The 26,086-nt window shown below is 39.1% G+C and overlaps 1 protein-coding gene across 1 annotated transcript in view; it reads left to right on the top strand.

The window, feature by feature from the left end:
- The first annotated feature begins 632 nt into the window (after positions 1 to 632).
- Positions 633 to 26,086, top strand: part of tacr3a (tachykinin receptor 3a) — a 64,290-nt gene continuing 38,836 nt past the window's right edge. The window contains exons 1-3 of the mRNA XM_057844201.1: positions 633 to 1,199; positions 19,223 to 19,411; positions 19,617 to 19,767. Coding sequence (XP_057700184.1) covers positions 832 to 1,199; positions 19,223 to 19,411; positions 19,617 to 19,767 — 708 coding nt within the window. The 5' untranslated portion in view covers positions 633 to 831. The remainder of the gene's footprint in view (positions 1,200 to 19,222; positions 19,412 to 19,616; positions 19,768 to 26,086) is intronic.

Here is a 26,086-nt window from a genome sequence, read left to right as displayed (position 1 = left end):
CACTGTCCATAACTGTCTACATATTTCAAACTTCAAGCTATTTTTCATTACTTTTCTGCCTTATTTCCATTTCTGATTTCAGTTTGAATTCAATGTAATTTTCATCTATAATTTTATTTCCTGTTTCGATTGCCTTCGATTTGTTCTTTTAATTTAATGTGATTTTTATGACCTTCATGTGATGGCACTTTGAATTTCCTTGTGTTGAATTGTGCTATACAAATAAATTTGCCTTGCCTTAACTTCATTTTTTTTTTTTTTTTAAATAACACACGTAGTTAGTCAGGATTTGAATGTTTAAACTGAGCAAACATATTGTCCCTGCTTTTCTTCATCTCAGGAAACACTCAGCATACACACAAAATGCACACGCACACACACTCGTGGAAAATGTCAATATCCTGCGGTATGCATGGTGCGACCACACGTTAGGTGCATGGGCTGAAAACGAGATAAGGAACCACAATGCGCCCTGTGAGATAATGCGCAGCGTTCTGCTTGCATTTGTTATTCATCAAGTTTAAAACAGTAGCCACAAGTGACGATCAATCTTCTCCAGCGTGTGCCCACTCCACTCGTGCGTCAGCGAGTGCGCACGGTCTAGCGTTGTACTGCTGCTGTGCTCTCACAGCCTCATTCAACAGGCAATTTGTGCGCACTTACACCTCCGGATCGGACGCGTTTGGACGAGAAATTATACGTCATGTTTAGAAATGGATCTGGTCCGATTGCGCACTGTGGTGCCTAAACGTCTCCTGTCCGTCTTTGTTGCGCGCCTGTCTCAGTAGCTCCATCATCTGCTTTATTTGTGGGAGGTGAAGGAAAAAAAGGATGGCAGCCTCCCATAATGGATCGAATATTACCTCAAACTATACGAACCAGTTTGTGCAGCCGCCATGGCGAGTTGCACTCTGGTCCGTCGCTTACAGCTCGGTGCTGGCCGTAGCCGTGTTCGGCAACCTCATCGTAATTTGGATCATTTTGGCTCACAAGCGCATGAGGACGGTGACTAACTACTTTCTGCTTAACTTGGCTTTCTCCGACGCTTCGATGGCTGCCTTCAACACTTTGATCAACTTCATCTACGCGACTCACGGAGAGTGGTACTTTGGGGAGGCTTACTGCAAATTCCATAACTTCTTCCCGGTCACGTCCGTGTTCGCCAGCATTTATTCCATGACTGCAATTGCCGTGGACAGGTAGGCATCACGCGTCAACGTCTGACCTAAGTCACCGTTAATAGCAGTCAAATACGATCCAAAACAAGTTGTCTCATATCAGTAATGTGTCATGCATATCTTAGACTATTAGAGAGGTGTTACGATCATTATTGTGGGTGAAGACGGCAGTGGCGCACAAGGCTGGGAGATGCTGTAGTCCATTCGATATAGGCTACGTGGTTGAATGTCAGCATCATATTGAGGACCAACGCTGCCAAAATAAAAAAAAAAATAAATAAAAGTAAAACTAAAATTGCTACGAACACAAAAATAAATGTATAATAAATACATAAATAAATAAACGATTAAATAAAACCGAATATATAAAAATATATATACACACACACATATATATATATATACATATATATATATATATATATATATATATATATATATATATATATATATATACGGAGATAAATACAGAAAAAAATACTTTTCTGACTTAGTTATTTTTAACTTTTATTTAATTAGCTACTTATTTCCATATTTATTTTTGTATTTATTTTTAAATTTTGCATCTTATTTCTTATTTTTTGTATTTATAGTCGTTTTTATTTGGCCTTTTATTGATTATTTATTTATTTATTATTTTTAATTTTAGTTTCGGCAGCTTTGGTCCTCCATATCATAACACCTCAATCTGAGCTATTGTATTTTTACTTCCTTTTTAAATTAAAAAGACCTTTCTAGTATAAGTGTGCAGTTTTACAAACAATAAACCATTTCCCTCTCTTATAGCTTTAGGAAAGGTAGAATATAGTTTGGAAAACTCATATTTATCTAGTGATGAATGAGAAAATTAATATTTTAACATATGCAAAGTATGACAATTTCATTCGCAAAAGCAGCAATGAAGGAATTTTGTTGTGAAGCACGATCAAAATAGCAGATAAATAATTCCCGGTCTAAAACAGGTAAAAGAGGGGGGAGAAGGGACAACCATGTTGTGCCAACTTCAGTCTAAGCATGAATTGTCAATATTTTATTCAACCATTTTCAACAGCTGTTCACTCACAACATGAGACCGTGACTTATATGTACAGGTATGTCATTGTATTTTATTAAATTAGGCACTGCGCTGCACTAGGCATTATGAGTCCATTCCAGTGATTGGTTTTAAGGTGGCTAATAATCAATAATTCATTAACCATTTTGTATTGGGGGGGAGGGGGGCATCTTGTCTGACAGCTGCAACGCAGCAATTCCATTCTCCACTTGACGAACACACATTAGAGTGAGTGCATGCATGAATAGGTTTCACTCGACACACACTGGTATACTGTACGTATAACCGTTGTTGACTGGTTTACATTTATATGGTTGCAGTAAAAGTAGGTTGTCAATTTATCAATGCTCACAGGTGATTGGTCGTAATACTGGGTTCCCCATTCCACATCACTAACAATGTTTGCACACTTACCTGCCTTATCACATCCCTGTCTGATCTACCCTCCTTCTTTCTATCATCATGGTTACTATGTGTTTATTCCATATGTCTAAGCAGCTGAATAGGACAAATGGAAAATACATTTAATTGTTTTATCTGAATTAAATACAGTACAGAATACAACTTGTTATGGTGGATGTCTGCCGAGTGGTTCAATGTTCAATGGATGATGTCAGGTTGTTCTGCTCTAGACCACAAAGTTGAGAATGAATCAACTGCACCTCAGCCAGATGCTTACAAGTAGTGCACAAAAACAATGTAGGACTTACTAATCAGTCATCCAATTATTCTATTATTATGCCCATCCTTAGTGTGTCTACAGCATAAAACATTATGTCTCTCATGCCCATGTGACTTCAGGTAATGCGATGATTGTTATCAGATTAGTTTTTCACTCAACACAGGATTATCATTCGTCATAATGGTTCAATAAGACAATGATGAAGGTCGTAGCTTCATCGTCATCATTGTGTGGGTGAGTGTGTACGCCAGTGTATCACTGTTGGGCACTGTACGAGGCTATGTCCTACAGTAGGTTTCAGGAACCAATTTGACTGGGAGAGCCTAAAGAAAAAGTAATATTATTAAAAATTTGATTCACTCGAGCCATACAGTATATCAGAGGTTGTATACATTTTTAACTGAAGGAGCCCCCCCAAAAAACCTTCGCATTTTAAAAGATGTTTTCAAGATGTGATTCCACGAGAGTCATACTGTAGATCAGACATGTCCAAAGTCCGGCCTGGGGGCCAAATGCGGCCTGTGGTCAAATTTCATCCGGCCCCCAGCCTCTGTCATAAAATCAATAACGTCTGGCCCGCAAACAGACTTAATAAATTGGTCAGCAGTACTGCTACCAGCATATGAAGTAGCTTACACACTAAATGCTGCTCCTCATTTACCCACTAAAAGGCAGCAGCACTCTAAGCAACATTACCCCATGGGACCTTTTACTTCCAATTTTCTAAAATGGCGATAATCGACATAATAAAAAGAAAGTTGACCGTGACGGCCGACGTTTCAAGGATAGGTGGAAATTGGACTATTTCTTCACTAAAATACGCAACAACTGTTTTTGCCTCATTTGCAAAGAGACAGTCGCTGTTGTTAAAGAGTTCAATGTGAGAAGATATTACCAAACAAGACACACTGACATGTACGACAAGATTACAGGGAAGATACGCAGCGAGAAATTGAAGCAACTTGAAGCTAGTTTAATTTCACAACAGCAGTATTTCACAAGAGCCCGAGAGTCGAAAGAACGCCACAAAGGCTAGTTGCGAGATTGTTGAAATTATTAATTTAAAAAAATAATAAAGCAACTGTGTCACACAGAATAGCTTGCTAAAATTTGCTTAAGCATATTGTTCTACGTAAAGGACGTCAGCCAAGGTCGGCCCCCCACATTTTTACCACACCAAATCTGGCCCCCTTTGCAAAACGTTTGGACACCCCTGCTGTAGATACTGTATGAATATGCCAAAAAAATGCATAATAAAGTCTCACTGGCATATGAATTACATTTTGGGGCGATTTTTTTTAATTTTTTATTTTTTTTATAAAATGCAACACCATGAAAAAACATTTTATCTCGATAGGCAATTTAAAATAAAATAGAATAGAATAGAATACAACAGGCTGGACAGGTGTACGGTATGTTAACATAACACATTCAGCTAATGTACACGACACATAAACAACAAACTGAGAGGTATACAAACACAACTGCTACTCTACTATAAATATATTGTATAAGATTTTTTCCAAGCATGTAGTCTAGTGAGAAAATGAAACATTTTTGAATGCACTGTGCATTCTTGGGCGATGACGTAATTGTTAGGCGATGACGTAATTGGTGTTCTTCCTTGATGTCGAGCAGAAGCGCAAACCAGAGCGGATCAGATCTGAGGAGCAGGCAGTGCACAGATGCTCTGGAGACAGTTCAGCCCGTTGTAGCAGGGTGTAAGATGCTAGAAGTGGTTGGGGTAGTATACAGGACCATCTGTAACCAGTATGGTATAGAAGTGCCCACATCACAATGGGCCATGCCATAGAGTGTTGCTGAGAACAAAAAGGCAAGGGTTCAGTGGGACTTCAGCTTCCACACTGACAAACAGCTCAGGGCTAACCAACCAGAAATCGTAGTGGTGGACAAAGAGCAGAAGAGGGTGATGGTGATTTACTCTACTTACCGCCAACAACACCAACAAAACAACAACTCCGCCCCCAAAGAAAAAGAGGCAACTATATAGACCCCAATCACCAACGTCACACAATGATCTTAATTGTGGTTGTCAGCCCAAAATCTTCTAAATATATATTAAATGCATCTTACCAGATATAAAATGACTACTACATAGTCAGTGGTGATCGTTTGGTGCCCAGATTTCTTGTCGAATTACAGCAGTCCATCTCGCTCTCCTCTTCGAGTCTCTCAGAATACGGTAGAACTTCAAGTCTCTCCGTCTATCTTCTCTGTTACTGCAAACAACCGCGACACACGCCTTCACCATTTTGTTATTTTATTTATTTTATTGTTATTTTATTAATGTTAACGAGCAGAAAAATACGCCGTAATAGGAGGCATGTACGTAGCAGTAATGTGTAAACAAGACGAGCTGACACACAATATGGCGGCTCCAGTCAGGGGGGCGGAGTTGTGACGTCATGTGATTGGGGTCTATACACAGGCGGCAATCTAGTCCACCAATTGGATGACGCGCTGGCACACCGGGTGCACCAATAGGAACCTCGCATTGATGTGTCAATCACGGTGCCGCCGCCAGACCCCGGTGACGCTACAATATTCTGACAGAATAGCCAACGACGTCATGCATTAAGAGAGACAATAGCTAATTAATATGCTCACTCGCCACCCTGTGGTCTGGGGTGTGAATTGCAACCTGTCAAAATGACGGATGGACTTCAGTTTTTTCCGTCACCGTTTTAAAAAACCGGTCAACGACGGAAAATATTCGGTTAACGCGACCCCTGATGTGGTAATACAAGCTGATGCCATCTTCAGGAAGAAAGAACACGAGAAGGTGGAGAAACACCAAGGACTGAAAGAGCAGATAAAGCAGATGTGGAAGGTGAATGCTCGCATGGTTCCCGTGGTAGTTGGAACACTCGACTTGCTCCAGCCTCAGTCCAGATACTGCACAGAACCCTCAATCTCCCAGGCCTCTAGGAGAAAACTCAAGCTTATTTATATAATTGCCGCAATGTCTGAGTACTATATGGTCTTTCGTGCCCTTCTGATTTCCTCAATAGAAAAAAAAGAATAGAAACATCAGCATGACCTGCGTGGTGCACATGTAACCCCAGGTTATGCTTATTTTTGTACCTTGCTCTTTGCTCTCTTGAAATGGCACAAGGCCACAGTTCATGATCAGCCATGAGTTTGTCCTTCCTTTTGCCTCTATGGGGAAAAATGTAAACGTATTTGATTTGTGGTCCTTGTTTTAGTCTTCAGAAATGTTCTGTGTTGCTATCAGATTCAGTAATATTGGCACTGAAGGCAATTTATCTTTTTACTCTTTCTTTCTTTGCTATTAATGAATACGCGGCAGTTTGCAAAATGATTTACCTACTCTTATCAATCCTAACAGAAAGTAGCAGAGCAACAAATTAACCCACCAACCGTTGCATGAAAAAAACAGGCCTCCCCCATGTATTCCAAAGTATTTCTTTACAACACAATGTAATGTTTATTGCTGATTAAGATTTGTTTTCACTTATTTACGCTACATTTCTGATGTTTATTAACAGTGTTGTTAATAACGGAGTTAGAATATAATGGCGTTACTAACGGCGTTATTTTCTTCAGTAGTGAGTAATCTAATTAATTACTTTTCTCATCTTGGCAACGCCGTTACCGTTACTGAGGCGGGAAAGGCGTGCGTTACTATGTTGATTGACTAACACGAGAAAAGTCTGAGAACGACAGACTCACAGAGACGAGAGAGCAGAGCAGGAGTTGGGAGGAGGCAAGGGAGTGTGACGCCGTTGCAAACGCTGATGCTACTATGCTAGGTGGCTCCAATAATACCTGACTGTAGCCGATAGCCTACAAACTACGCCCACATGATGCTTCGGTAGATATCACATACAGTGGGGCAAATAAGTATTTAGTCAACAACCAATTGTGCAAGTTCTCCTACTTGAAAAGATTAGAGAGGCCTGTAATTGTCAACATGGGTAAACCCTGAGCCATAAGAGACAGAATGTGAAAAAAAAACTAGAAAATCTCATTGTTTGATTTTTAAAGAATTTATTTCCAAATTAGAGTGGAAAATAAGCAAATCACCTACAAACAAGCAACATTTCTGACTGTTAAAGAGGTCGAACTTCTTCTAATGAGGTCTAACGATGCTCCACTCATTCCCTGTATTAATGGCACCTGTTTTAACTCATAATTGGTATAAAACACACCTGTCCACAATCTTAGTCAGTCAAACTCCAAACTCCATTATGGCCAAGACCAAAGAGCTGTCGAAGGACACCAGAGACAAAATTGAAGACTTGCACCAGGCTGGGAAGACTGAATTTGCAATAGGTAAAACGCTTGGTGTAAAGAAATCAACTGTGGGAGCACTTATTAGAAAATGGAAGACATACAAGACTACTGATAATCTCCCTCGATCTGGGGCTCCATGCAAGATCTTACCCCGTGGCGTCAAAATGATAACAAGAACGGTGAGCAAAAATCCCAGAACCACACGAGGGGACCTAGTGAATGACCTACAGAGAGCTGGGACCACAGTAAGAAAGGCTACTATTAGTAACACAATGTGCCACCAGGGACTCAAATCCTGCACCGCCAGACGTGTCCCCCTGCTGAAGAAAGTACACGTCGCTAGAGAGCATTTGGATGATCCAGAAGAGGACTGGGAGAATGTGTTATGGTCAGATGAAACCAAAATAGAACTTTTTGGTAGAAACACGGGTTCTCGTGTTTGGAGGAGAAAGAATACTGAATTGCATCCGAAGAACACCATACCCACTGTGAAGCATGGGGGTGGAAACATCATGCTTTGGGGCTGTTTTTCTGCAACGGGACCAGGACGACTGATCTGTGTAAAAAAAAAAAATGAATGGGGCTATGTATCGAGAGATTTTGAGTGAAAATCTCCTTTCATCAGCAAGGGCATTGAAAATGAGACGTGGCTGGATCTTTCAGCATGACAATGATCCCAAACACACAGCCAGGGCAACAAAGGAGTGGCTTTGTAAGAAGCATTTCAAGGTCCTGGAGTGGCCTAGCCAGTCTCCAGATCTCAACCCCCTCTAATATTTTCAAGTGGGAGAACTTGCACAGTTTGTGGTTAACTAAATATTATTTGTCCCACTATATATACAGAACTAGATGGAAATGTCAGACACGGCGGCATTAGCAACATATATAATAAAGAAGTGGATGCGTTAGTAAACAGCCGCCATCTTAAAGCAGTAGACTTCTCATGAAGGCTCTGTTGTAGAGAACCTTCCTGGCAAATCTAAGTCACTTTTTATCTAAAATGCTCTTTCTTTAAATGATGAAACAGTTTTAAAACTTACACATGTCGAAAATAGACGGAAGGGAACTAATGCAATAACGGGAGCAATTTTAACAACTTTAACGATTGATTCACAACATTAAATGACTTCCACACATAGCAAAGGTTAATATCTAGTTATTATTATTATTATTATCTAGTTATCGCAATATCCGCAATACCCCTGTTGTCCCAAAAACCCTTTAAATTTCAGATTGTGTGACCAGTTTTTTTAATCTGTATTTATTTTTTTGTAGAAAAAAAAAAACATGGAAATTATCACCAGTTACTTTGTCAAGTAACTAATTACTTTTACATTCAGGTAACTGAGTTACTAACACAGGTAATTGAGTTACTAACTCAGTTACTTTTTGGGAGAAGTAATTTGTAACTGTACATAATTACTTTTTTAAAGTAAGATTAACAACACTGTTTATTAAACTATTTTCAAAAAGAGATAAGGAACAAGTCAGTAAGCCAAGCTGTGGCTAAAATGCGAAGACTGAAGTGAGTTGTAGCTGGGTTGGTAGTTAGAAAACTGTCTATGTTTTTTAAGTTGCCCTTGTTCAAGACACAGAATCAATCTTATGGGTTGTGTGGTTTTGTGTTCCGTGTTTTGTGTTGTGTGTGGCCTATTTGTTGGACAGCTCTCTTAGCATGCCAGGATGTATTTGATTTGATTTCCTTTATGGCGTTCATGAAGTACTCTATATACCGTATAGTAGAGCTTCAATTTATAAAAAAAAGGTCCAAGCACATGCTGTATATTTTTCCACCAGTAGTAATATAACACATAGAGCATCATTCATGCATATACTTTTTTGAAACAAAAAACCTTATCTGTTGACAGTGGTGTCTGTAATCCTTGATATTGTGTTTGACAATAAATAAATAAAAATCTTGCAAAACTTACTGCAATGTTGTAAAGCGAGGTTGACAGGAGGGTTATCATCTTGCCTCTCCATTCATGCAAGGGACATCTTGACATTTAATGTCTTCGCAGTTACTTTTGCCTGGCAACATAACTGCTGCCAGTTAAACACCAGGCGATGATAAAGTGCTTGTAAGTTGTTACTGTCACAGCGCAGCGACAAGCTTTCAGAAGGGATGCTTTCAGAAAGCACCCTTTGTTATTTCAAGCATGACAAAATGTCAAATTGAGATTAAAAGTTGACAGGGGTCATTAATCTGCCTCCGGGGCGTCTTTTTGTAATTGCTCTAGTCCAACATGGTGACTGTGAGTGCATTTCTCTTTTGTGACATTTTGAAAATTATCTTGAATAACTGTCATGTGGTTTACTGTTCACCTGAAAGGTGTCTCACAATGCTTTAATGTATAAGGACTGGTTTTACTTTAATTAGCGGTTAGAAGTCGGATTGCCTTTGTGTTCCAAACACTGAGTTGAAAGCAGGTCAGAGACCTCTTATGAAGGCTTAATTAACAAATTTTTGCCTGGCTGGACAAATGGAAATCATGTAGAATCCTTAATTAAATGCATAAACAAAGAAAGGCTGTTGGTCGGTAATGTAATCTAATTAATTTGAAAACAATGTTCATTTAAAAAGAACCGTGTAAAGAAAAGAATTCAAATATGTCTGACAGGTACCCCCTGCATACTCAGGCCCAGTGTTCTGTTGATTAGCGCGCCTTTGTCGAAGTATTCTACTCGTTCTTGATAGCATCTTAATGTTGAACAAATCTACTTTATTTAGATATCTTAAAGTTATATTATTAAATTAAATATTTAGATACTCCCGCTATAATGTCAGTATTCTATCTTGAACAATAAAACACTATTAAAACCCAGGCGACATAGCCTGGTACACCAGAGTCACTGCTGTTCCAGCTATTGAGTCTGGCCACCATTCAGCGGATACATTTTCCAGGGCGGAGCAAGCCGCAGCAAACAGACAGCGGAGTGGACCAATCAGCGACGGGCGGACGTGACGTTAGTAAAGCGACGAGGGCAGGACGAGGGACTTGCGCGCGGAAATAAACATACGAGGAGAGCGGAGTTTATTCAACATGGCTAGCGCGAGACAGACTGTTGTCATGAACTCGTGTCAATGTATTTTTGGTAGTTTAAAACTGATTTTACCGTGGATTGGAACATATTCTCGGCTCTCCTGTTCGCCATCTATGTTGTTGTAGAGACGACTTCCGACGCGGAAGAGTGACGTTGCTCGTTAAGAACACGTCACGCAAATAAACGAATCTGATTGGACGGTTGATTTTGTCCGTGCTCAAGAGGCCGTTAATGGGCTGGGTCCCAGACTATTCTCGCAGTGTTTGAAAAATACAGGGAGAACAGTCTGGCCGTGCTAGGCAACAGGCGACACACGTTTACTGCTTATCCATAGACTTCATAATAAAACAAGTAAAAAACATAAAACAGTCTTGATTCGTTGTCAAAAGCAAAAAACTGCGCAGTTAGCATTTATTTTACATAAATATGTCGAAGAATGATATGAGTCCGTTAGTCAATGTTTACTAAGCCTTAAAACAAAGAGCTTTTTACGTTGAAAATTCTTGTGAATAAATGCTTAAAACCCTGAATTCTTTATAGATATGAACGTAAAACAGCCTCAATTCTTTGTTAAAAGCAAAAAAAAAACCAAAAAAAACGGGCAGTTAGCATTTATTTCACGTAAATATCGCAAATTATGAAGCCAATGTTGTAGCGGTTAATTTCTCCCATTGATTTTTTTCACAACTTTTCAAAATGCATGCATGGTACAAAAAATATTGATAATTACTGAAGGAATTCGCCCCCCGCCAAGCCGCGGAAACGGTGACAGCCAAACAAAGTGCCGCTCTGTTGATGCTGCCTCCGCGAGTCAACTGGTGGGGGCCGACATTCCGCGCGTTCCCGTCCTGTGTTAACCCTTTGTTCTGACTCCATGTTCCAAAAGTTTGAAGAAGGCTCACCGAAAACAGGTTGACAATTTATTCGTCGACAATAGTCAAAAAACAAGGCAAAAACAGATGACGGAGGGACAATTCTGGATCCATGGTCGTCAAAACAACGGCTACATAGCAATGATCCCGAGCAGCGAAGTGTTTGTTATCTCAGTGTCCAGTCTTTTTGAAGGCTGCGGTGGAATGTGCCGGGCCGAAGGTGGGGCTGGGTGTTGTTTTGGGATCATCCCTCTGTGGCTGGTTTTGGGCAGTTAGGTTCGTGCGTCCTCCTTCGTGGCTGGGATGTGGTTGCCACAGCGACCGACGCCGGTCTTGACGTCCCAAGCGCCCGCTATCAACTTGTTATCCAGGCTGGGCGAGACGCTATTTGTTTTAGGACAGAGCGCCCTGCTCTTTGTCCTTGGTGTGGCCGGGAGAACTGATTGCAAGAGTTGGGGCGTCAATCTTGCTCGGGACGCACACATTGGGCCTCTGTGATAAGATGGCGTTGTGTATCTATTCTGCTTCTTTTCATTAAACTATGGTGTGCTATTTATGTTACGTGTGTTAGAGAAGTACAAACAATCCTACAGTACATATGACAAACGGTACTATTCCCTGATTGATTATGTTAAGTGTGTTAGAGTAATGCAAACAGTTATATGGTGTGTGCGAGAAGGTTTACTATTCCCTTCATTACCTTGAATCCCCAAACAAATCACTCCTGAGACAATCCTTCCAGTTTGCATGCGGTACAGCTTTTGTACTTTTTAACCCAAATCTGGTGTTGAATTGCTGCATGTGTTTTAGAAAATAACTGCGACCAACTGCGAATAACTGAAGCGGAGTGTGGGACGGCCTCCTATAAAAGGCGTGGTGCAGTGTCTAGGGAATGTGTCCCTTCAATATAATTATCCTCTTCTGAAGACGGTACTCAAGAGAGCCCGCAAACAGTTTGCTGAAGACATGTCAACAAAGCACATGGATTACTGGAACCATGTCCTATGGTCTGATGAGACAGCCGGGCTTTCTTGTGTACCGTCTTCAGAAGAGGCTTCCTTCTGGGGTGACAGCCATACACACCAATTTGATGTTGAGTGCAGCGTATGGTCTGAGCACTAACAGCCTGACCACCCACCTCTTCAATCTCTGCAGCAATGCCTGTAACGAGTCACATGACATTTTGGAGGGAAAATGACAAGCAGCACTCAATTTGGACATTTAGGGATGTACAAAGTTTCTAAGGGGTATACTCACTTTTGTTGCCAGGGGTTTAGATATTAATAGCTATATTTTGAGTTATTTTTAGGGGAAAATAAAATGACAAGCAGTACTCAATTTGGATATTTACGGATGTACGAAGTTTCTAAGGGGTGTACTCACTTTTGTTGCCAGGGGTTTAGATATTAATGGCTATATTTTGAGTTATTATGAGGCGAAAATAAATTAACTCTATTACATAAGCTGCACAAACACTACCTTTCATTGTGTCAAAGTGTAATTTTGTCAGTTTTGTCCCATGAAAAGATACACTTAAATATCTGCAGAAATGCGAAGGTTGTACTCACTTTTGTGATACACTGTACGTTAACGTCATAATGCTATCATCTCGCAATATCATCAATATTCTATTGTAGTCTTTCGTGCATATACAGTGCTGCTCAAAAGTTTGTGAACCCCCTCAACATTTTGGAATTTTCTATTATTTCAACCTGATTTCCTAATCAATCAATTCAGTAGTTTTTTTTTTGTTTTTTTAACAGTTGTGTTGTCGAGACTAAATTAAAAAGAGTTTTCATCAACTGATGTAGGTGCAAAATTGAACTGTTTGGTCACAACCAAAACCGCCATGTCTGGCGAAAAGTCAACACTGCATACCACCAAAAGAACCTTCTCCCAACAGTGAAGCATGGAGGTGGGAATGTCAAGATCTGGGCTTGCTTTTCATCCTCAGGACCTGGACAACTCCACATAGTCCAGGGAATCATGAATTCTGAGGAATATTGTCAAATCCTAGAACATAACCTGACGCCATCTGTTTTGAAGTTAAAGCTTGGCAGAAGGTGGATCATGCAACATGATAATGATCCAAAGCATTCCAGCAATACAACCAAGGAATGGCTGAAAAAGAAGAAGATTCGTGTTCTGGACTGGCACAGTCAAAGTCCTGACCTAAATCCCATTGAAATGCTGTGGCGGGACCTGAAGCGAGCAGTTCATGCCAGACGCCCATCAAACCTCTCTCAACTGACTGCGTTCTGCAAGGAAGAATGGGCAAAAATCCCCCAAAGTAGATGTGAGAGGCTGATTAGTCACTACAGAAACCGTTTGGTTGAGGTAATCTCTGCAAAAGGAGGCGCAATATCCTATTAACTGAAGGGGTTCACATACTTTTGCACACATGATATCTGAGTTTTTCTTAAATCAACCACTTTTGTTAAATAAAGAATGACAATATAACTATTTCTTTTGTTTCAGTCCATTATTTGGAATGTCAGTATTGTGGATTTGGGTATAACTTAACATTTAATAAGGTTATTTTAGTTTTTTTTACAAAAAATCTGACCATCGCTGTGGGGTTCACAAACTTTCGAGCAGCACTGTAAGTGATAGCTTACAGAGTTTAGTGGTCAAAAGGCACTATAAAATGGATATATTTAAATATATATATATTACTCACAGCAACAACTACAGCAACAACGTCGTAGTTAAAATGGTAGATGAACTCGAAGGACATTTGATATGTGATTACCCCTGGAGGTGTGTTGTTGTCGTGGGCATGCTCAGTAGCGCTTTGGATATTAGTTCGACCCAAAAGATTTGTGTGTACATTTTTGTGTTCATTCTATCCATTTTCATTCCCTGGGGGAAAAGGGCATGATCTACTGTATTGGTATCTTGACACCGCTCACCTATTGACTGTATCATCTGAATTTTTCCTTCTAGCCTACTAAATCTTGTGGCAATTACAAACTTTTTTTTTGTGTATCAGTACTCACAGGTCTTTAATGGTATTTATAACTGGGCTCAATCCCTGACCCCGCCAAATAGTGAGAGTTCACTGTATCTGTCTTTCATTTGGTAAAAACATTTCAACAACTAGGAAATGCGTGAATGTGCCTAATCTTCTGGAAAGTCATGATCACGTTTTGCAACAAACCAAAGGAGCAGTAAGTTATTAATAATTTATTATAAATAATAAATAGTTATTATTATTGTAAATTGTTATTTAGTTGGAAACAAGCCAACAGGGGGCTCTATTGGTTCAGCCTGACAGGCTATTTAACACAAGTGAATAGGACAGCAGGTACGCCTCAATAGAAACAAATATATATATATATATTTTTTTTTACCATGCCGGGTGTGCCTTGTGAGCCGTGTGTATTGTGTACACCATCTTTTGGTTTGTTACTTTTCTTACAATCTTCTCAGTTATTGTCAGTATTCATGTTAATAATAAATTAATTTTCCATTCATGGTATTTTTTATGATTTTTTGTGTGTTTTTTTTACGCATTCGGCTCGTGTCAGAACGAGATCGTAGACGCCCCGCAGTAATGTAACTACAAAGGGGCTAGTGCCATTACAGGAGCACTACCCTTATGTGCAGCAATCCTTCTATTTTCTTTCCTTCATATAATTTTATCCTAACCTACTCGTGGTGAGAGTGAGCATATCTCAGATAATTTTGGAACTATATTCAGGCCTGTGCGGTCCATAGGACAGGCAAGGCAAATGCTAGCGGAGTCGCAGCTTCTAAAAGTAGTACTAGGGCGTCAAGAAAAAAAATGTTCAAATAAAATTAGTAAGAACAGTATTCAAAAAGTTATGCAAGAAAATAAAACAAAACAACAACAACAGTACATATAGTAATAAATCTTTAATGATGAAACATTTTTTGTAATGTAATGTAAATTCACCACAATCCCTAATCTCACTCACCCCCACAGGCATAAGAAATACCTGAAGGTACTATTTTTAGCCCACAATCCTCCGCAATTGTCCCCCCCCCCCCAAGTAGAGAAGGGTCCAGCTGCGGCCACCAGTGCTCGCCTCCTGCTTTCAATGTCCAATCAGAGCCCCCTGCTTTCATTGGCCCTAACCCTCAACCATAACAAACAACAGCTATTTGACTAATATAATATTAAATAAAATGTAAAAAAAAATTACAAAGAGAGTTATGTTAAGTTATAATATTTCTGAGTCAGTGTATAAGGCGGAAACACAGACAAGACTGAAAAAGCAGTTTCTGCTCTTGCACTCCTCTTTAAGACAAACTGCTGTATTTTATGCCGAAACAACTGGATAGAACAATATTTCTATATGCTGCCATAGCAGATTCATGGCGCATTAAGCCCCCAAACAATCTTTAATTTGTCCGTTTTACCCCAAAAAAAACCCCATTTACAGACGTCGCACAACCGCTTTTGTTTCAACCCAGCCATAAAACGAAGGTAATTAGTAGAGATGTCGGCATCCCGATCGATCGAGTCCGATCACGTCATTTTTAAAGTATCGGAATCAGCAAAAAAATATCGGACATGCCATTTTTAAATATATATACAGTATTTTTTTTTTTTTTTTATTAAATCGTTTTCTAATTGTATTTAACGTTACAGACATAATATGTTACACTTATCCAGAGTCTTTAGTTTAGGCTTAAGGTAGGGTTATCAAATTTATCCCGATAACAGCGGTAATTAATAAAAAAAAAAAAAAAAAGTATGACGTTAAAATAATTAACGCAAGTAATGAATGCGCTGCACGACCCACTCACGCATTGTTGCGCTCAATTTGTAATGGTGCCGTTTTACCTATATAGAGAGCTAAAAGGCAGCGTAAAATGAGTAGAGTGAATTTTGGCAGCCTTTGGAGCCTTGTTTTAAATGGCTAAAGCCTTACAATCCTCTCCCTACGATTAGACATATCGTGCGAAGCAATGTGGGGTAGCAAAGTAGTAATTGAGCTTTTTCTTAACACCCTATTTTATTTCCCAATGCAGAGAAGATATATGAATTGGTAGCACTAAGCAAAGTCATGGTTGCACTTCCCATCATGCATTTGGGCATGGCTACAGTATCATTTACTGAAAGCTCAACAAATACACTAGATGGCAATATTTAGTCACAATATACAAAGTCACATTTATCCTTTAAGAATTACAAGTCTTTCTATCCGTGGATCCCTCTCACAGAAAGAATGTTAATAATGTAAATGCCATCTTGAGGATTTATTGTCATAATAAACAAATACAGTACCTATGTACGGTATGTTGGATGTATATATTCGTCCGAGTTTTATTCATTTTTTTCTTAATGCATTGCCAAAATGTATATGATCGGGAAAAATTATCGGAAATGATTGGAATTGAATCGGGAGCAAAAAAAGAGCAATCAGATCGGGAAGTATCGGGATCGGCAGATACTCAAACTAAAACGATCGGATCGGGAGCAAAAAAACATGATCGGAACAACTCTAATAATTAGTTATATTTAGTCTGTCGTTTTTAGCTTAGAACCATTAATTAATGTCTCATATTTGGTTTGAAAAAAAAAAAACTACTTCAAAAAATTATTCACTCACATATTTTAAACTTTTAAACAAAACAAATTATGTCACAATGACAAAATTGGTGTCAGTAAAAAAGTCACAGTCATAACTATCGCTCAATTAAAAAAAAATTTTTTTTGTTACTTTCGCATTTTCCCTGATATTTTAGATGATAAAGAATCGATCCAAACAAAGAAAAATTGAAAAAAAAAACGTTTAAAAGGGTAAATATATGAAAATGAAAATCTCGATTACTCCTTGATTTCTGCGATTTCTGCATCGCAGCCCTTGTTATATGACCATGTTTCACCCATAAAATCCCCCAAAAATCCAGCTGTGGCCATTCACAGCTGTGTCTTGACACTCAGTGATTCATGCTACATGGAGTTTTTGGATCAAAACAAGGTAAATACGCGATAATATCTCGTTAAAGTCATGGCATCTGTAATTCTGTTCTCATGTGCTCTCACTTACAAATAGGGTTTTGCTGTTTAAAAAACATTTTTTCCAAAAAATGCCCTCCTGCTCAAAATTTTTCTTCTCCCAGAAAATTGAGCTTTTAAGCTTTCCAATGATGTATCACACATGCTTCTAGGACAATTTTGAAAGATGGCTAAATTGGGGGTCTCAGAGCGGAACTTCAAGTCACCTGAGTGTTTTCCGCCATAAATATTTGTGGTGAAATTAGTAGGGCTGTCAAACGATTAAAATTTTTAATCGAGTTAATCACAGCTTAAACATTAATTAATCGTAATTAATCGCAATTCAAACCATCTATACAATATGCCATCTTTTTATGTACATTATTGTTGGAATGGAAAGATAAGACACAAGACGGATATATACAATCAACATACTGTACACAAGTACTGTATTTGTTATTATAACAATAAATCAACAAGATGGCATTAACATTATGAACATTCCGTTGAAGCTATCCATGGATAGAAAGACTTGTAGTTCTTAAAAGATAAATGTTAGTACAAGTTATAGAAATGTTATATTAAAACCCCTCTTAATGTTTTCGTTTTAATAAAATTTGTAAAATTTTCAATCAAAAAATAAACTAGTAGCTTACCATTGTTGATGTCAGTAATTACACAATGCTCATAGTGCTGAAACCCATAAAATTAGTCGCACCCAAGCACCAGTAGAGGGCGTAACAAGTGACAAGTGGACATGACACTGAGCTGTCATTTTAATCTGTTTGAGCGGGGCATGTGCGTTAAATGCGTCAAATATTTTAACGTGATTAATTAAAAAAAATAATTACCCCGTTAACGCGATAATTTTGACAGCCCTAGAAATTAGTTGTCGTGGGGGGGGGGGGGGGGGGGCATTATAAGCAAATATGTTGCCCAGGGTACCAAATTCGTCAAGAACGGCCCCGACTATGGTACATTTTCAACTGACTCCATTGTGAACCTCATGTCAATTTCACTACATTTCATGTGACCCTGTCGATAAAGTCAGGGCCATTAAGGCATGCTTGGACTTGTTTGGTTTGGAGGAATGTGAGAGCTCTGACTTCAAGTCATTCAAACACTTCGGATAAACTCAAACCAGAGTGCTGGTTATCAAGCTCTATCCACAGTGACATTTCACCAATATGCTCGTACTGGGAAGAACAACAACAAAGAAATCCCACAAGAGCAATGACTTACAATTAGGGCTGTCAAACGATTAAAATTTTTAATCGAGTTAATTACAGCTTAAAAATTAATTAATCGTAATTAATCGCAATTAATCGCAATTCAAACCATCTATAAAATATGCCATATTTTTCTGTAAATTATATATATATTCTGTAAAATAAATTGTTGGAATGGAAAGATAAGACACAAGATGTATATATACATTCAACATACGGTACATAAGGACTGTAGTGGGCATTTCACTCTACTGTCATTTAAATCTGTCTATGCTGTCCTTACTCCGAAGCGTCTACTTTTTCCAAAGCTAGACAGCTAGTGAACGACGCCTTAATAATTAGACTTCTTCCTTTTTCATCTGATTTATTAATAAAATGGCCTCAAACCATTGTCCTCTTTAGACCGTTGTAAAACTACAAAATAAAAGTACACAAGCATTGCATTAGCAACAACGTTAGCTTAGCACGCTAAACAGGTTCACTAAACATAAACCAAAAGCGTGTCATACAAAAAATATAACATTTCGCTTACTAACATAATATGTACATTCTTTACAACAACCATACTTACGGACAAATCTTGTCCAAGGATCATATAAGCACAACATTATCAGCCCGAGACGTCGTGCAGCCATAATGAAGAAAGAAAAGAAGAAAATAATAAACCATGTCGCAAAGCGACCACAAGAGTTCGCTGTTGGAGAGCGCAAAAAGCCTTGCTGTAAAACTTACCAAAAGGCAGAATACTTTCTGAGCGGGATATGTGCGTTAATTGCGTCAAATATTTTAACGTGATTAATTTAAAAAAGTAATTACCGCGTTAACGCGATAATTTTGACAGCCCTACTTGCAATATATGTTTTATTATAATTAGCCTATGTGTCACGAAAGCTTCTGAAATTTGACTCCATAGGTATATGGCCATCATCCACCCACTGAAACCTCGTCTGTCAGCCAAAGCCACTATGGGGGTGATTGCCTGCATCTGGAGTCTGGCCGTGTTTCTAGCCTTTCCCCTCTGCTACTTCTCCACAATTCGGGTTATGCCTCGCAGGACCTTATGCTATGTGGCATGGCCGCGCATGGAAGACGACCCCGTCATGTGAGCAGTCTTTCATTCATTTTATTCTTCTTCAGTTTGATAGATTCAAAATTGGGAAGTCCATTAACCAAGTCATTAGTTTTCATAATACCCTGCTGGCTTTTTTGCTCCACAAAATTTTCGAGATAAAAAACTTTAAAAAAGTTTGAACAGTGCTGTATATGAAGTATCAAGTTGACAGCTTTTGTTGAAAATGTCTCTGAAGGTACCACATCATTGTGACCGTGCTGGTCTATGTGCTGCCATTGGTGGTAATGGGCATCACATACTCCATCGTGGGAGTCACTCTGTGGGGAGGGGAGATCCCTGGAGATTCGTCTGACAATTATCATGGACAACTTCGAGCTAAAAGGAAGGTGAGTGTGCTTAAAGGGAAATGTGCAACTCATGAATTTCAGATCTTAATCATGAATCACTAGGTTGTGGGATAACTGGAAACACCTAGCGGTGAAAGATGATTCAAGCATTAGAATTAGTCATTTATGTTCTGAGACGCTTTCAGACGTGTAAAGGGCAACACACATGAAAATCAATTTGCATATAAGCAAAACTGTGTTACAAGCTTAGCTTTCTGACGTTATTCTGTGTATCATTCAATCATTTAGCAAATAGGGGTTGCCAAAATGAAAGTCAAATTGACTTGTCATTGAGACAGTCATACAACCATAAGTGTGTGCGGGGGGGCAGACCCCCGGGGGGTGGGCGGGGGGGACCCCTGGTGGCCGAAAAGTCGTGGCTTGAAATTGACTTTCAAGGTGTAAAGCTATAAAACTGCAACAAAAAAAGAATGAAATGAACAAAATAGTATAATATATTTTTATATATGTAATATTTATAATATTATTTTTCGAACAGATTATGTGACTTAATCATTTGCTTTGCGTATAATTTTCCCCAAAAAATTAGAGGAGGGCATTTTTATTTTTCAAATGCAAATTTTTTAATCCCAAATATTTTTTCGCATTCAAAAACGTCTATGATTGGAAATTTTCTTTTTTTGACTGAATTTTTCATTTTGAAAATATATATTTTTTGAAGCAACTTATTTTTAGATTGAATAATACAGCCAAAAACGTCCTAGCCAAAATGTGGCCCAAACACAAATCAACATTACTTAAATCAAAAAACTTGACTCCAATAAAATAAAAAATCTATCAAAGAAAAACAGCTTTCACATGCATTTTATTGAATTTCAAATTTATTGTTGCATTCAGACACGTTTTTTTTTTTTTTTTGATTGAAGCAACTTTTTTTTTTTTTTTTTTTTACTGAAGCAACTATTTTTTTGGATTGAATAATGAAGACACAAATTTACCTCCATATGGCTCCGCCCGGGGATACAATTTTTGACTGGGGTAACGACATTGGCACGACACCGGCGGGCGTACCATATTCAATGGATGTCGATCTTGGCGAAAAGTATTGCCTAAGCAGCCTGATTTAGAATTCCCATTAAGAATGATGGGAAACAAAAAACGCTCATTGTTAACTTATTATTATAAATATTCTCTTAAGTTAATTTTATTGCTGACACTGCATTTGGGCGTCATCTACATGTTGTGCCCCCCCCCCGCCCCAAAACAGTCAAACTCCGCCTATGCATATAAGAGTTCCATAAATTTACCAAATTGTAAAACCTATCCTTAATGTAAGCCGACCACAGCAGCGGGTTCTGCACGATGGGCATTTGCGTTGTTCGCAAATAATTACTAAGTATTTTGTGTGCTCTGGAAGCCCCACTAATTCAACATCTGATCCTGTGGGCCAGAAAATGTTCAAAATCCTGCTGATGCATGGCTTTATTCGACTTTACTGTGCCTCCCTCACTTAATGAAGATGCACCCTCAGAAAGAATACAATTTAAATCGATTAAGGTGATGGACTGGTTTCATTCAGTGCACTAATCCTGTTGCAGCGAGCGGCTCTGCTGTGCTTCTACTGGACTGGTATTTTTATTGTTACCTTAATCACTGTATCAGTTAACTTCTTGTGTTTTTAAATAAAAATGTCTTCACTCTTTAAATTCATCACACTTTGTTCCAACTATGATCTGGGGAAAAAAAACCTGCCAGCTGAGAAAATAAGGCAAATGCTCCCTGGCAGTGTCAGTTTAATCCTCTTGCATTGGTAATTTAATTTTCTCAGTTAAAATATTGATCTTGTCATGATGAAATGTCAGACTACCAGCTGTGGTAAATGCAATGACATGTCCATCCATACACTGATTGAGCTGAGGCTTATCCCATTTGAGTTGAGGCTTTCTTTTCCTAAACTCCATTCCCTTCTGTATATTTGTTCCTGATTTTCCTTTTGTCCTTATTTCAAAATTTTGCAATCTTTTAAAAATGTTGGTATCTTACTATTGAAGGAGATAGCACCTTTTCTCGTAGGCACCTTCTGTTTGCATTACTCTAACATACTTAATAGAATCAATCAGGGAATAGTATCGTTTCTCGTATTTACTGTTTGATTGTTTGTATTACTCTAACACACCCAATATAAAATAAATAGCACTTATACCATAGCTTAAGGAAAACAAGTAGAATATAGTGCATAATAGATACATGACACCTTATCACAGAAGCCCAACGAGTGCGTCATGCAACTGACTGAGCAAGACTGACACTGACTAGGCCACGTCTGCACCAAAAACTCTTGCAATCAGTTCTCCCGGCCAGTCCAGAACAAATAGCGAGACACCCTGTCCCAACACAAGGAATATCGGAGAACGCCCGATATACAACTGATAACAGCACTGATAGGACTCCAAGAGCCCCTTTGATGCTGCGGTGGCAAAATCCACAACCCTCGTTTGCCCTGACAACAGAAACTCCCGAATCCTCCTGTCTAATCCACAAACAGACAATAAACAATGCCCAAACACACCCTTCTTCTGCCCACAGCCCGTCCCGCGAGAGCCTTCAAAAAGACTGAATGTTTAACAAATCGTTGTCATTTTGTCTCTGTAACCTTTTGTTCACTTGCGATATGGTGACCTTGGATCCTCGTCTGGGTCTCTCTGTGCTGTATGAGTGTTGTCGACTCAGAATAAATTTTCAACTTGTGTTTCGAAGCCTATTTCCAGCTTTCAAAATGGAGTCAGTACAAGGGGTTACGACTAAGGTGAATGCGCGGGGTTTGGTCTTTTGGACGGGTTGTAGGAGTTTCGCTGGCCCAGGTCGTTGGAGTTGCGCCAGCGCGGGTCCGGCGGTTCGGCTGGCTTGATTCCGGCAATCTGGCTCAGAGGTCAGATTCCTTCACTATACATAATACTGTATATTAGTAAATACATACTGTACAAACAGGCTTGCAAAAATACTAAATTATGATTTTCTGAGTGTGTCAAGCAATACTTGGAAAACTGGTATTAGACCATATAACATTGTGCATGTAGCCCATAATCCTCTCTAAGAGTCTGTCAAAAGAGATACGATTGGATTAATCACCTAAACCGCGAATCATTTCGAGAATAGAACAGCCAGAAATTCATCAACAGTATTATTGACTGAGAATTGCAGTGCAAAAGTTCAATTTGTAGAGATTTCTGTGCAGGTCACTGCGCGGGCATTTTCATTTTGATGTTGAGTAGATCCTTTTGTGTGTGTGTGTGTGTGTGTGTGTGTGTGTGCGTGTGTGTGTGTGTGTGTGTGTAGTATTTAGTTTTGGAAAATAAAAAAGTGTACATTTGCTTTTAAAGCAGCTTTTTTGCTATACTTGAGAGTGTTGCCTGAGGCTGCTCTATCGCGCTTTTCTAACTAGCTCTGACTGTAGCCTGCAAGGTTAAAAAAAACAAAAAACTATCGGCCCACATGACATTCACAACGAAAGAAAGGGGAAAAAAATCAGATAAAATTGTGCAACATAACCGCAAACGAGAGGAACATAGGTTAAAAGCTTCATGCTAAAATGTGACAAATAATGAGTATTCAGGTCAGTTGTGGGTGAACAAAACTTCAAACGTATACAGTAATTTTTTTTATCATTCGTAGAAGATATACATTCTACTACACACTATCAAAACAAGGAGTATTTTTTTATGTTTTACTGTGTAATCCAGTTTCTCTTCATTTACTATATAGAGTTTAAATGCTTTTGTTTTCTATAAGTGATTTGCAAATGACTAGGGACTGATCCAAGGTCTATTCCTACCTCTCGCCCAGGCCCGGATCTAGGTTTACCCACCAGAGTGGGCACTAAGAAAACTTGAGGGGGCACCCCCAATGCAGACTTTTTTTTACTTTCTGCATTTCTCCAGGCTTGGGACCGGCGCAAATAGGACACTGGCTTGTGTCCCGTTGAGGCTGCATTAATTTTTGGGGGGGTTTGTTTTTTGTTTGTTGTTTTTTTTCATTCATCTATCTACTTATTCTCGCTGTCGGCGTGATGTCACGATGACGTCATCTCGCATAGCAACGTGTCGCCATTTTGAGATGGGGGCACACACAGGTAAACATCCGTAGACAAACGTCTGAAATTCTTATATTTCAGCTGTGTTTTGCGTCTTTTTTTCATTAAAAATGTCCTAAACATGACTTATTATCACGAGTCACTGCCGACAGACGCGAGGAGGCGATACAACTTAAAATTAGCGTGTATTGGCCTGCAAATCTGCCCATACAAAGTCGCAGCTGATAGCTGGATAAACAATCCAAAGAAATTGCCTGCAGTGGAGTTCGGTAACATCTACAACTACCTCATAAAGTCACCCAGTAAGTTGACCTTTACCAATTACGTGGAATATGTACTGTGCGGAACTAAGAAAACTGGTAGTATATACGGAGTGATCATTTCTGCCGTAACCGGTAATTCGCCTCCAAGCGTTATTTAGCTGTGAACACGTCACGGCAAAACAACCAATTCCCACCAGGCCAATAATATACCGATTGACCGATCAGAGCAGCTCATGGCAAAAGAAAAATAACGCTTTGTAAGTTGTCAGTTACGGTAATAATAAAAATGCTTAGTCTATTGAATCCTAGCAGCTAATTGGGGCAAGAAAAATCGATTAAAGTTTACTCACCAGTAATAAAATGTCAGCTGCAAACGTACAGTAAATGTGCCTGGATTTAGGTTCCCACTGGCGAGAATGGTCCACGGAACAGTCTTCTTTTACTGTTCCTTAATTAATTGCTTTCAGCCATTTGCTTGTCCTTTTCTTCTCACAAGGAAGAATAAAGAACTTCAAATGCGGCTCCAAACTCTTCCTTGTGTTACAAACCTCAACACGGCAACTTTTAGTCATTCCGATGGAAAAAAAGACCACTAATAAGACAAAAGTTCAACGCGTTTGTACTACAATAAAGGACAGAGCAACTGCTTGTGACTCGTGTTTTGCCCCCATTTCAATATGGCAACGCTTTGTTGTGGCTGGTGACGTCATTAATGCCCGGATGTCCGACTGCGAGAATGTGTCTGGAGGAGAGAGAGGAAGCGCGCGGATAACAAATGAGGTTGGAAAATCAGCTTGTTTTGGTGATTACTTGTTCGCCGTGGTTGTGGCCAACAGTAACCGTTAATCCTGCAATAAAAAAGTAGGTGAGACCAACTCTCCGTGCGTTCTCTATATCCAGTGCGACACTAAATAGAGACTGTGCCGTCACGATAGTCGTGGCTATGAACACCTTTCTCGTATCAACGACTCTACAGACGTGGCTATGTCTAAGCAGGTTTATTAACACTCAAAAGGGTGAAACTAAAAAAAACTGACAAAACAACACAATCAAATTATGCACAATATATGAAATCGCATATGTACTGCCCTATCTGTAGCAAACTGCATATGAAAATATGAATAAACAATTAGCAGAGCACCCGAGACGCCATTTTGCCGACCCTCTAACTCATGGGTAATTAACATATCACAAGTTTCATGCTAAGTGAATCTGTCACACTTTTTTTGCACTGAAGTACACACAATTCACATATTTACGTTTTTAAACACATTTAAACAATACATACCGGCGATGCAACCTCAAATTCAAGGCAAAGTGGTCACAGAGACGGTGCGAACTGACTGCAGCCGTCTTCGTGTGATTCCCTACTGAACAACTACTGAACATCCGTGTGACAGTTTCTTTCAAATAAAGTGCACATGGGATGCAGTAAATAAAGGCGTCCACTAGATGATGCTAATAAGACGTAAAAGCAATAAAACTCAGGTATTCAAACACAAAACCCATCAATCTTTTATGCATAACAGAACACCAACATTTTGATTGGGTGGGCACGACTCACGTCTGGGTGGGCCGTGCCCACCCCGGCCCACCCATAGATCCGGCCCCGCTCTCGCCTGAACTCAGCTGGGATAGGCTACAGTTAAACGCGACCCTAATGAGGAAAGGTCATTTAGAAAATTGATCGAATACATTGCCTTTATTAGCTGGGATATGCTCCAGCACCCTTGCGGACTTTGTGAGGATAAGCAGAAGATAAATGAATGAATGAATATTTTAGCTACCTATTAACATACAGTACAAACGATATATATTCATACAAGATTATTATTTTTGTCATTTTCACTTTTTTGTTTAAGAATATTATAACTTACAAATAGTTAACCATTAAATATTTATTGTGTATGTTTAATTGTGTATTTTATTAGACTGTTTACAGTCTTTTCACATTTTGGATAATCATGTCACAAACAGTTTTTTGCACCAAATACTACCAGGCCGA

Source organism: Corythoichthys intestinalis, chromosome 8, assembly GCF_030265065.1.
Source record: "Corythoichthys intestinalis isolate RoL2023-P3 chromosome 8, ASM3026506v1, whole genome shotgun sequence".
NCBI classification, from domain to species: Eukaryota; Metazoa; Chordata; class Actinopteri; order Syngnathiformes; family Syngnathidae; genus Corythoichthys; species Corythoichthys intestinalis.
The sequence above is the reverse complement of the archived record's forward strand: the minus strand, read 5'-3'. Positions and strand labels throughout refer to the sequence as shown.